This window comes from Cyphomyrmex costatus, unplaced genomic scaffold (genome assembly GCF_001594065.2).
Source record: "Cyphomyrmex costatus isolate MS0001 unplaced genomic scaffold, Ccosl1.0 scaffold133, whole genome shotgun sequence".
In the NCBI taxonomy this organism is placed as follows: domain Eukaryota; kingdom Metazoa; phylum Arthropoda; class Insecta; order Hymenoptera; family Formicidae; genus Cyphomyrmex; species Cyphomyrmex costatus.
Genome location: NW_017275315.1, coordinates 320,668 through 334,312, shown reverse-complemented (window position 1 = coordinate 334,312; position 13,645 = coordinate 320,668). Strand labels below are relative to the sequence as shown.

Sequence of the window (13,645 nt, the reverse complement as noted above, 5' to 3'; positions counted from 1 at the left end):
ACCCTAAGGCTTGAAACTATTATAGATCCGGAGTTAATCTACATTGATAGAAATGAACAAGAGCGACGAACACTCCTTGTTGACTTTTGATTGGCCTCTGACTCTTAGAGCGCCGTATACGTGATCACATGATATGGAGGCTCCTTCAGGCTGAAAAGCACAGGCAGTATAGGAACAGGGGAATAAGAGGAATTTCAACCAATCAGAAAGCGTCCATTCTAGTACACATAGTTTCCGATAGGTCGAAAAATCTCCTATTCCCTGTTGTTCCTATCGCTTCTCGTTGTATTCTCAGCTTGAAGCGCCGCGCCGCGTTCGTCTACGATCGGGCGGATCAGGGGGGTCGATACGGCAGAGTCGGAGTAGGGCCGCGACAGTGCGTCGACGTTCGGCGCCGTGGCCGCCGCCGTGTATTGTTGGATTGTTACGTGTGGAGTGGGTAAATAGAGAGAGGGGCTCGCTTGGCGAGCCGAGCCGAGCGGAGCCGAGGCCGAGGGACTGTCTGGCTGCTTGTGTGCGCTGGCGGATCATAGCGCGAGCGGAGCAGCTTCGAGCGGAGCCGCGGCGGTGCGTGGTTCGAGCTGCTCGTGTGTGCCATAGGGGGCCACTGCCGGACACGACACGGACACGACACGATCACCACACACAGTAGCGCGCGTTCGTTTACAAGATGGCAGACGACGGCCCGTCCGCGGCGGAGGACGCGACCGCGGCGGTGGCGACGGGACTGGGGGACGGTGATTCTCGCGTGACGAGGGAGCGGCACAAACGCGCGGACGCCACCACGCCGATCGTCACTCCGGGGCCGTACCTCGCGTCTGGCCAGGACGCCTCCTCATCCGCGAAGCGCGTCGGCGGACACGAGGACGCCTCGAGCAGCGCGTCTCCGTGCGAGCTGGACGATCATCATCACGAGCGTCGTCTTCAGCATCTCCGTCATCATCCTCATCTTCGTTATTCTCACCACCACCACCATTCATCGTCTCATCATTGTAATCATCATCATCACCACCATCCTCATCGCCATCATCACCTTACGAATCATTGCGACGACGATCGCGCCAGTGGTGATTCTCCGTCGCCCGTCGATGCGACTGGGCCAACCGCGAGCGACGGCGAGGAAGAGAACGGCAGCGGTCTCGGAGCGCCTTACGGTAGCGTCGGCGTCGGCGCCGACGGCGACGGCAATGGCAGTGGTAGTAGTGTCGGCCTGTATCACGGTGATGTTAGAATCGAGGTAGTCCGGAGCGTCGTGGCGGAGGACGACCACGACAACGACGGCGACGGTGGCAACGGCGGCAGCGTCGGCGGCGTCGATAGTGACTGCGACGGTGATAGTAGTGCTGGCGGTAGTAATAGTATTAAGAGTAGTAAAAGTGGTGCTGGTGGTGTTGCCGCGGAAATCATGACCGGTGGTAATAATAATGATAACAACAACGCGGAGACGCGCGTCGATGTCGAGGACGGCACGTCGTCCTCCTCCTCTTCCTCGTCATCGTCATCGTCGACGCGATGCTCGGCGCCGAGCGCGGACAGTGCACCGGAAGTGAACGGCCACGACGCGGGCAGGCGGAGAGTGAGCATCGTCGTCGTCGCGACGGAGGAGGAGGAGACGGCGACGCGAGCGAACGAGGGCGCGTCGACGTCCGCGAAGACGGACAACGCTGACGTAGTCAGGCACCAGGGCAGTCCGTTCAAGGGACAGGTTAGGATGGCCGAGGACACCCTCGTTGGGCCCTGCGGCAAGAAGCGGTGCGCCGATCGATACGACAGCTCCGAGAGCTCTGACAGGTGAGTGAGCGAGACGATAGAAAGAAGAGAGGCGAATGGGATGGGAGAGTAAAAGAGAGAGAGAGACAGACGGCACGAGGGGGAGAAAGGGAAGAGAGAGAGAGAGAGAGAGAAGAGAGTGAGGGAGGGAGGGAGGCAAGAGGGAAGGTATACGGTAGGTCTAATAGATTCTCACGAATCGGGAACGTACGAATCCGCGATTCCGAATCGCGTTCGATCGTATACGAGAGACCAATGAATAAATGTATTTCCCGCGTCCTCCGGAGCTCTCCGTGATCTCCATACAGGAGCTCGCGACGAATTTCGCCTTTGAGAAGAAAAAAGAGAGAGAGAGCTATAATAAACCCGAGAGACCCTAGGAAGATTTTGTAAACAAAGCGCCGCGTGAAACGATCGGAGTAACAATACGTGTCCTACGTAGACCCGCGTTCCGCGAACGAGTGGTCTTTTTTTTTTTTGTTTCCCACTCGAGACAAACGCGTTCCGCGAAGTAGACCTTCCTTCCTCGCACTTGCACTCGCGTCGTGGACGACACGAGCAAGTCGGTAAAATCGTGTCGGGGAGCCTCGCTCTCTCGATCCGAACTCGCTGCGACTCGATTTCGTTGGCGGTCCGCTTCGCGACGGCGTTTCCCGCCCCGAGGAGAGCGTCGTAATTGGCGCGAAGCCGAAGCTCCACGAGCAAGAGAAGAGAGCTTCAACGGGGGTCGTTGTACCGCGGTTACGCGACCGACGGCCGTGTCTGTTGCTGCTGCTGCTGCTGCTGGCTGTTCGTTCGATCTCTCTCTCTCTCTCTCTCTCTCTCTCTCTCTCTCTTTCTCCCCTTCTTCGCTTGTGTGTGCGTGTTGCCTGCGTGTGCCGCGTGTGTTTATAGGTACGTAGATGCCTGCTATCTTTCGTCTCTCTTTCTCCAGTCTGTCCCGTTTCTCTCACTTGTCCTCTTCTTCGATGCTTCCGTCGGCCGAGCGACTGATTATTTTGGTGCATCGCGCGCGTATATCGAGCGCGTCGCCCACTGTTTTCAGCCGTTCGCTGATTAACGCGTTGCCAACTATAAACAATAGCGTGCCTTTGCAGTGCCGAGAATACGATCGAATAACACTGACTTCCTCACATTCCCTATGGAGTAATCTTGGGTTTCTATCTTGAATTCTGTTAGATAATATGCATGAAAAGAATGATTTTGTTAAAATATCTAAAAATTTTGAATTAGCGACTGAATCCAAGAGTCGAACATGTAAAGTTTTGAAGATTTGCGATTAGGTTTTATTGGAAATGTCTATTTTTGTTATTATATATATTTACGTCTTCGAATTTATTGTTTTTTTTTTTTTTGACTACGTGATTAAAAATTTTAATGTTATGACTCTTAATTTGTCTTTTTAGTCTATTACTTTTATGTTTTAAACTAAGAGTCCTTTGCCTTATTTATTATTGTTTAATTAGCGATACAGATCCGAATATTTGTGTTGAAAACAATTCAAACACGCTGAGCAAAAGGAATAGTTACAGAATTTTAGAATGAGAGATGACAGTCGCATAATTATTTTTATATGATCCAACAATGTTTATTTTCAGATTTATATCTTACTAAATTTTTAGATCAGCAAAATCGTTCTTTCCATGTATCGTACAATTTATGCTGGTTTCCACCAATAAAGATTATTCAAAGTCGAGAAACTATATATACTAGAAAAATTATTTCGTGACTTAGAAAGAAAATATTTAACATAAGATTAAAAAAGCACATTTTATGTGCTCCAAAATATCAACAGATTTCTTGTTTTGATAAACACGAACACCTAAAACTGTAGTTAATAAACTATCTCTAACTGAATCTAAGAGTTCTTCATCTTTTTCTAATTTTTCAAACTTTAGAAAAAGATAGAGTAGTACCTGAACCGAGATTAGAGTTAATCTGCATGATGGAAACGGGCATTAGTCGGTATTAGCGTTTGTCAAGAAAAGAATTTGTTGATATTTTGAAGCATATCAAATGTGTTCTCTGAGAATTACGATTTCACATTAGATATTTCTCCTCTTTATCTCTATCTTTAACACAGTTAATGTCTGTTAAGTCACAATCATGGAATAATATCAACTTCTCTAGACTGGACTCCACATCGCATGTTAAATAACGCACTTTTTATAATCGTCTACGAAACCGTATTACATGTTAATGAGAATCCCTTTATTAAAAACGGAATAGTAACAGAGACGAATATATTTTTACCTTATGTCGCTAAATATTTAATATTGAGTTGGGGAAAGTCTTTTTATATGTAAAAGGACCTTTATTTTACAATATCTTCGTTAAAAATAAACGAAATTTAAATTAAAAATAAGATTTTAAAGCTTGAAATTTCTACTTTTGAAAGAGATTACTATATTTTTGAGTTTCTGTGAGTTTGTTTACATATAAAAAACTACGAACTGAAACAGATAAATCTTTTTACTTTGAATCTTTTACATGCCAAAAAAAATTGCGAAAATGTTCGACTCGCTATCGTGTGAAAGCTTAAAGATTTCTCTACGAAATCGTTTTTAAAAAAAATGCTACAATTTTTTATTCCTGAGTTATAGTTAAGCAAAGAACACATTCTGATTTTATCTACTCATAACTGTGTTAAAAATCATCGTACCGCGATTAAACAGATTTTTAAAGCTAGAACTTTGTTCTATCGAATGATATAATTCGCAATAAATGGTGAGGAAGGGTCCTTTTATATATAAAAGATTTTTCCTCAACCTAATATTTTCAAACATAATTAACATTACTTTTTGAAAAGTACTCTTTTCGAGGTCATAAAACTTTTCATTAATTAACATTTTGCATTTATAAAATTATATTAATAGGAATTATTGAATGAAAATTATGCTCCAAGATTATCTTCTTTTAAAACGTATTTACATATGTATTCTCTTTTCTTGTAATTCAGATAACTATTCGCGATTCTCTTCATAACTTCTAAAATGTGAAATAAACAAAAAAATTGAATAAAAGAAAGGACGTGCTATTTTTCCTCGTATTTTTCTGAAATCGTATTATTTTGTGAAGAGTCAACATCTGCCGCGACTTTCTCGGTTCTTTTTCGCTTTATTCGAAATTCTAATCGTAAAAAATCAACGTGATTAAACGGCGAAGGAGCCGCGTCTCTCTCGAGAGTTTCCGATTAACGGCGTGCCGTTGTTGGTCTCGCGGGTTAAAGTGATGCCGATATCTATCCTGTCTGCCAGCGCGCGAGGGAAAACGGGTCGCAATAAAAGTTTAGTGTCCTAACGGTGCTCCGCTGTGGTATACTAAACTCTCGACCGCTGTATCTACGTAGAAAGTCTTGGACTCCCTCCTCAAATAATAACTGCGTTATTGTCCCTCGATACGCGCCGACGCGAAACCGACGGTAGCGTCTTCCGGTGCAACACTCTACAGCTTCCGCATATCTGCCTTCGTGCGAAATCTCACGATCGTTCATCGACGCACTTTATATATTTTTCGCGACCTGCGTAACTCTGTGCTGCGATAATAGATTCCACATATATACACCATTACCCTTGGAAAAAATGATTTTGCTGAAGTATCTAAATTTTTAGGTAGACACACATCAGAAAATAATAGTTTTGAATAACTAGAAAAATATCTGATGGAAAAATGTACGAATCAGAAGATTCTGATTGTATTAGTCAGAATTCCGATTATCCCAACTATAGAATTCTAGCAGATTTAACTGAAATTCAGATTTGCCTGTTATATTTTTAATCCAGAATTCTAATTAATCCAATCAGACGCTTTTCTCAGTGCAGCTTCAGCATCCCGCTTAATTATTTTAATAGATCAACCAAATTTATTTTCGGACTTGTATCTAACTAAATTTTTAGATACTTCAGCAAACCGTTCTTTCCATGTATATAAATCGATATATGTAGCATATTTTAAATTTGTAAATGTAGTCTCATTCCGAATTTAAATTCATTTATTCTCATTTTAGTTTAGCTTTATTCTTCTGTAGCATTATTATCTCGAGTCTCCTCAACTTTGATCTATCATTTACGTGTTTTTTATGTTAAAATAGAAAAGAATTCTCAAGTAAAGAAATTGTACAGGAAGGGAGGGAGAGAGAGAGAGAGAGAGAGAGATTGATTGAATATAATTTTAAACACCATTTTTATTATATTACAATATTAATACAAAAAATATCAGTTTTGTATTTTCATCTTAGAACGATTTGCGTAACACAAGAAGAAGCCGCATTAATATACATTTTTCTCTCGTAAGATATCGTCGCACGTTTTCGTCTTACTTTACATATACAAGTTTGCGGACTGATAAGCGAACTCATTCAGATAAAGCAGTCGACATAGTATTTACATTTAAAAATAACGGTTGAGTCAAGTTGCCCATGTTTTGCATTCCTCAGGCGCGCAACAGTGTGTTTACCCCCATCTTTCCCTTACAACAAATAGATTTCTCTCGATTACCTTCTTCCCTCCCTCTTTCTCTTTGATCTCTTCGCACACTTTCCTCTATTTCCTATTTAATACCATAGAATCCGATATGCTTCTTTGCACGTGAAACGAGAGACATTCACAATAAGTCTGTATTTTCGACTGTACTTTTATCGTATCTCGTTCCGCAACATTTGCCTTTTGCTCGTTTTCGTTCAAAGTTTGAATATATATTGATTTCATTTTGCATGCAGTAAACTTAATAAAATGCAGCCTGCTAAAAAAAAGCAGACTATCGTGATACTTTGACCTCGAGGAAACTAATTCGCATAATAAATTCGTCTCTGAATTCTATCCGCAAGTTCGAAAGGTTCACGTGCATTCGTTTGTTCGTTTCTTCGTTCGTTTATTCAGCATGATGTTTGGTCGGCAGTGGAGCAGCGTTCGCATTCTCCCGTTCAGGCGCGCGCGCGCGCGACGGGTATTATTTTTAGAAGAATCCAAGTCCGCGTCGGTCGGTCGGTCGGTTCCTCTGCCGGGTTTACGCGTCGTCGATTACGCGTCGTTCCCGACTTCACCTGTATCCGTAACTCAGTGATGGAATACCGGTTGGAGTCTCTTCCTAAGGCCGTTTCATTTCGAATCCTCTCCCTTCCAAGGATTGTGATGCAGAAAGGTTTTGCTGAAGGATTTAGAAAAGCTAGATACAGATCTGAAATAAATTTTGATCTGTCAAAAAAAAAATAACATTAAGTAGGACGCTCAAGCTGTTTTCTCGACTGTCAAAACCTTTTGCAGCATTTCAGTCTAACCAAATTATTTTCCGATTTGCATCCACTTAAATTTTTAGATTTAGGTTAGACTTCAGCAAAATCGTTCTTTCCGTGGTGATATCTTTTAGCTTTACTTCTCTAGACTGGCATGCACTTCCAGAATATTTCCTGACTATCCATCTTGCTTATAGCATTTCTTTGTTAGATGTAAAATATGAGTGTTTTTTTTTTTTAAACTTTTATAAAAATTGAAAGAGAATGGAATACTTGCGACTGTCTCAAAGAAAAGCTGATAAAGCTCTTTGTAAGAAACATTTATTGTGATTTACTTCACGATTTTATTGGATTGAAATTAACTGTAATTAATAATTGGCGCGATAGCACATGTTTAATTCCGTGTAACATCACAACGAGGTCAAATCGATCCCCATTGTATGTTTAATTCAATTTCCTCGTCTTCGTCGTGTCATTGTTTTAATGCTCTTGGGATATTAGACGTTGGCTCGATCAATTCTTGGCTCGTTTTATGCGCCAGCCGTTCCAAATAAGCTGACCTATCGCCCCGTAAATCCGGCGGAGCTTATAAACACATCGCTTGTAATAAGCGTCATTAATTACTGCGCCGCAAATGCCGCAAATGTAGGAAGCGAGTTTGAGCGAGCCGCGCCATTGCGCTACCATAATTCATAATCATTTTCTTGCCGTCTGCTAAACCCGCGCGCTTCGAGCTTTCGACGGCGACGTGTATATTGCCTGCAATACAAACGTTTTACGCCAGGTTGTTTCACTCTTCGCTTAAAAATACGATCGATGCTAATTTATTTTTTCTTCTTGCGCTATCCGTGCGTCGCTTTTATGGTCCGTTTCGCGAAGTAATTTGCATCAAAAGCCTCCGTTTTTTTCGTAACTTCTGCTTTCGTGAACACATGATACGTATAAATACAGTGTTACGCGAAGTAACATGCCACGCAAGTTTCATAATTCTGTTACATGCGTTTTATACTAGATAATTGATGCAGAGTGCTTTTATCAGTGCGATATGTTAGTGTTCAACGGTCTATAATAATCTATAATAATTGATTCAGAAAACATTTTAATTTACTGCTCCGCGCTAATTGCACTTTATTTATTTCCGTACTTCCTCGGCAAATGTCGGAATATTTGAATCAATAGTCTAGATATGATTTATATATACATACGATATTTTTGTCGTGGAAGTACGGAATAGGGAAAGTTGTAATAAGTAATGCGAAGCAATAAAATTAAAATATTGATTAATATTATTAAAGATTATTTGATAAAATAAATATGTAAAATATGTTTGATAGAAAGTTTTGTATAACATATGTACTTGATATCTCTTTGCAAAATTATATTCACTGAAAAAAATGATGCTATATCAACAGTATTATTTTAATTGAAAATAATTCCGTTGATACATTACGTTTTTCAGTATAGTGACTAATTTAGGTTTACGATTTTCTTCGGAAATTCTTGGGAATTATAGAGAAATCTCAATTTTCTTCAGGAAATTTCTGTTGAAAATGTGTCTATAAAAACTGCTTTCTCACGTCTCGACGAGCCCTCGACGTATCCTTGCTTTATGGCGGAAAGTCTCTGTCCAGTCCAATTTTCTGCGTGCATACGATCGTAACGCGTCGTCGTCGTCGTCGTTCGTGTATGACTTAACGATGCGGCGGCCGAGAAAATGGAACTAATGGTCTCAAGCTTTCTAATCGTCGATTACAACATCCTTCGCGAAGACCGCAAGGCAGCCAGGCAACGTTCGCTCGCAAGAAACCTTAACGCCGCCTCCGTGTGGCATGTCTGTCTCTTCTCTTACTTGCTCTTTCTCCCTTTAAACGCCGTCATTTTATGCACCGTTCAGGACTCGCCTATTTTTACTCGCCCACACGAGACATCGTAAAACGCGTCTAAAGCTGGGCAAAAATGCCGGTGTTCGGTTACAGCCAGACTTCATTGTAGAATCGGAGAGTGAAAATGACACCTCGCCTCATCATCGTGCTATAATAAGATTGAAAATGTAAAAACATCAAATAAATTTTTACGCATTTCTAGCGCTGAAGCAACATTTTTCACTAAGCTGCACAATAAATTTAATTTCGACAAATTCCAGGCTTTATACGTATATTAATTGTTTGATTTCATTTCATCGTCATATTTTTCAATGCATAATTTAATTAGGAGCTAGGAATTTAATTATTGAATAAATGAATTTTATTATTTTTCTATATTTATTAATTGCGTCAAGTGGCATCCCACTTCGACGGTTCAAATTTGTTTTTTTATATCTATCGTTGATGAAAACTCCAAAGTGAATCGAACATTCGAATTTTATTGTATTATTGAATATTTATATATTAAATTTTACGTTTGCTAAATTAATTGTGCCCTGCTTCCTGCGCTGTTTTTTTATTATTCTATTTATATAGTCTTGTTAATTTTGACAGTCTGTTAAGATATTCCATTCTATTTGTTAATTTCATCAAAATTTTCTATTACATTGATGGATGTTCGATTGAAAATGTATCTCTCTTGTTTCGGATTGACTTTACGCGGAGGAGGCGGTGGCGATGACCGAACGAATCGTGGAAGAACAGAGAATCGTGCGATGCGTAAGCGAAGCCGAATCGGCAACAACCTTTACCTTCACTTCGGTCCGTCGCACGTCGCCCGGGTTATTCTGCACGTTCCATTCACGAATTTCACTTTCACGGCCATGGCCGTGCGACGATGGTCTCGCATTCGCTTAGAGTCTCACGCCGCGAATGTGCCGAAATGTTAAGTACGAGCATTGACATTTGCCACGCTGTTCGAACACGGTAAATATTTTGCTCGCGCGCGAAACGCGCGCTTTGATCTCTTCAAGCCAATCGGTGCAAATTTTCATGTTTCTCAAATGTTTCTTTCGCACTCGTAACCAGAGCCATAAATTCTCTACATTAAACTCTGAAACTATATTTGTCTATTGAGATAATAGCATGTGTGCCTGTGTGTGTATAATATCATTTATTCATGTAGAAAATTATCTCAATTATAAACTATTACGAATGTATATAATGAATTCATATTTGAACTTATTATTATTTATTTAATGTTACATCAGAACAATTAAAAACTTTGATTATATACTTTATAAAATAGAACCTCTTTGAACTCTTTTATTATTTGCAATTCTATGTGTGATCACTTTTTCCATGCATGAGATTAAAAGTCGCTAACATAAAACTGCAGTGTTTATTACTGACCTGTACAAGTACATTACAATTGCGAATTAAATAGCGATGTGCAGAAGCGTCGGTCTCGAAGTTCGAATCACTGTGCAAAGCAAACTCCCATCACGACAATTTTGTAACGTAAACGTACAATACGCCTCGCGTGCGCCGCGCGCGTATTGATTTTCCTCTCCGTGTACGCGGTCCGCCTATCATCGTTTTTCCTATGAGAAAACTTCGGTATCCGAATACACAATTCGCGCCGCCTCAATATCTAAATATGCATATATTCCAGGGTTAAAGTAACAGAGTCAAAATTTAAATACCCTGCGTGGTTTTCAATTCGCGGGCAAACAAACATCCTGTTGATGGTACTTAGGGTAACTTCTACCAGTTTATTTACCAAGACTGGAGAGAGTACGATAAATCAGTATTGTCTCCAGAGACGAACTTTTAGTGTTTGTCTCAAATGTTTGTCTCGGGAGAATAAGATTTCCGTTCTTTGCGGGACGGATAAAATTAGCTCGTTTCCAATTATACTGACGTTATTCCAATTCAAGATACGATTGGCATTTTTAATATCATTTTTCTTGCAATTTGCCATTAAGGAAAATAATTACATCAAAGCATCGATGGTTCTTCGTATTTCTTGAATATTTTAATAAAATTAAACATGCAACGATTTAAAATTCAAAAACAGCTTACAAAATGGAGATAGAATAATAATAAATAGATCCAGGAAAAAGAGACACACACACATTCTAATCTTATAAAATAATGTAATATTTTCTAAAATTTAAATAAAGGATTCATTTTATTTAGTAAATTAGAATTCAAACTTGAAGGCTAAACTTTTTCTTTTTTATCACAGAAAGACCAAAATTAGTAAAGACGTACACTTGTAACACTATAAGCGAACATTTTTGAACAAATAAGACTATTTTTCATTCCATCATATAACATATAGTTGTTATTATTTAATTTACTGGAACAAGGTATTTTTTCTAAAATCGTTGTTCTAAAAAAATCTACCGACTAGTTTTTTTTTTTTTGATCAACAATAAATGGTTTTGTATCGCTCTCCCACCCTCGAAACTTGATGGAAAAAAGTTCGACTTTCTTCGTGATGGATATGCGCGATGGATAGATAGATGCTCGTTGTTGGCCAGCACAGCAACGTATATGCATCGGTCGTGTTGTTGGATCAATACGCGCCTAAGCCACCGTACTTACTGCTGCGTTTGACCCTCCATCTGTGCAGCAACAAGTTCTCCGGACTTATAACGGGTGTCCCAGCGCGGTCTCACCCTTGCGATGACGAAACGATCGCACCCCTCCGGCTCCCCAATTAAGCTTCGTTCTATTCGCGGCAAACGACACCCCTCGCGCGTTGCGAGACGAGAGAGGATCTTTTCTCTCTTGTCTCCATCTAATTAAAACGATCGCGCATTAATTGCAATTAAGGACAACTTAGCGCCGGCCGGAAGGAAGTGCCGGCGGACCACACGTATGTCGTGCGTGTTTCTACCGCCCTGCTATTAACTGCAATTGTATAGTAGACGTAAAAGGAAGAGGAGAAGAGAAGCCCTTATAATTACAAAGGCGAATTATATTTTATGATTTATCATTTAACTCGAATTTATAGAGATTTTTTAAATGATTTAAATTTAAACTTATGCATGTGTGTGAAATTTAACATTCTTTCTATCTTAATATTTTATTTTTAAATCTTTTATTTTAATATATTCCTTTTATAGTAAAATTAATTGTATTATAAAAATTAAATGGCAATTATATTATACTAATGTGTATCTGAAATCAATAAGAAAATAGAATTACAATATTTATCACAATTTATTCTTTCGTCATAATTATTGATTCTTTCTATTTGATTGATTATTGATAATATAATTAATTATTAATTACATCTCATTGGCGAAAATGTTGAAAACTGCGAAGTAACGAGATGTCGAGACAGCGATTTCGCGAAAGTATCTGTCGTTGGCATTTAGTAAGGAATTATTTCGCTACTCCTCGACACACACACACGGTCGTCGGGGTCGAACTGCCTGTCTTTCATCCCGTGACGGATCTTCGACATTTACGACAAAACACGCTTTCGCGGTATCGTCCGGGAACAAGCGTCGCGTAGAAAAGCTTTGGTCTGGGTGGCAGCCACGTGGGTAGTGATTAATTGTGACAAGGCGCAAACACGCCATACACGCAATATACGCCTCCCTCCCTCCCTCTCTCTCTCTTCCCCCCTTTCTCTTTCTCTTCTTGGCCATGTGTATCGGCGCACCCGCATATACGAAATGTACGTACACGCACGCACACGCGCACGCGTGCGCTCGGCAGACTATGGATTACATGTGCGTGCATGCGCGTGGGCGCGACGCGGCGTTCTCCCGCTCTCGCGGGATCTCGATTAGAGAATAGTGAAGTCGCTTATATGAGCTACCGCGTTGTGTATGCAATCTTGAACGCGCGGCGGGCATACTCGACCGCCGGTCGATCTCGCGGGGCACGCGAGGGCAACGAGGCGGAAACGGGGGCAGAAATGGAAATCGCTGCCGATTCTCGAAGTAGCGATTGCTTTTGCTGGTCGGTTGCATCGGCCTGGTTAAGCGCTAATCTTTAACCGAATCTTTCTTTCGTTACGTATAGGTATGTGCAGGCATAACTGCAATCTAGGAAGGAACGGCCGATGATTAATGCTCTCTTGCATAATCCGAAACGTTGTTGATGCGATTCCGCTGCGTGTAGATTCTATCGAAATGTAAGAATGCGAAAAATGCGGAGAACCACCTGTACTTATTCCTGTGATACACTACGAGCACGGATATCATGATTTTTTCATGCATAACTTGATACGATTGCTCGCTTTTAATTATAGCTTCAAAGCTCGGATTAACTGACTACGCAACGTAATTTAGGAAATAATTTTAAATAGATATAGAATTAAAAAAATATATGAAAAAGAGTGTGTTTACAAGTCTGCTTTATTACTTAAATTACTTATATTATATTTAAATTTCCCTTTGTATATGTTGGCATCAAATGAGCGACATTAGAGATCACGTGACATTTTTCTATATCGAACAAAGTATTAATCTCTGCTTATTCCTATTTGTCTAATATTGAATGTCAATGTTAATGTAAGATGAGACTCAGACGATGGCATTTAGTGGCTAAACATTGCGGCTTGGAACACGACCGCTGTCATCGATACCGGACTGTACGACTCTACCGATCCCGTTGCGCAGTTGCACGGTGCGGTTTCGTTAGTCGTTCATTTTACAGCAGCTTGTTAGAGGAAAATATAGTTAGAGGGGAAAGGACGAAACACACACCACGGATACTCCGCGTTTCTCTTTCTCTCCCACGAGGGGGGGGGGGGGGG

General features: G+C 40.9%; 1 protein-coding gene across 1 annotated transcript in view; it reads left to right on the top strand.

Moving 5' to 3' along the window:
• The first annotated feature begins 528 nt into the window (after positions 1-528).
• The window catches only part of jing (AE binding protein 2 jing), a 90,721-nt gene continuing 77,604 nt past the window's right edge, over positions 529-13,645 (top strand). The window contains exon 1 of the mRNA XM_018551012.1: positions 529-1,791. Coding sequence (XP_018406514.1) covers positions 671-1,791 — 1,121 coding nt within the window. The 5' untranslated portion in view covers positions 529-670. The remainder of the gene's footprint in view (positions 1,792-13,645) is intronic.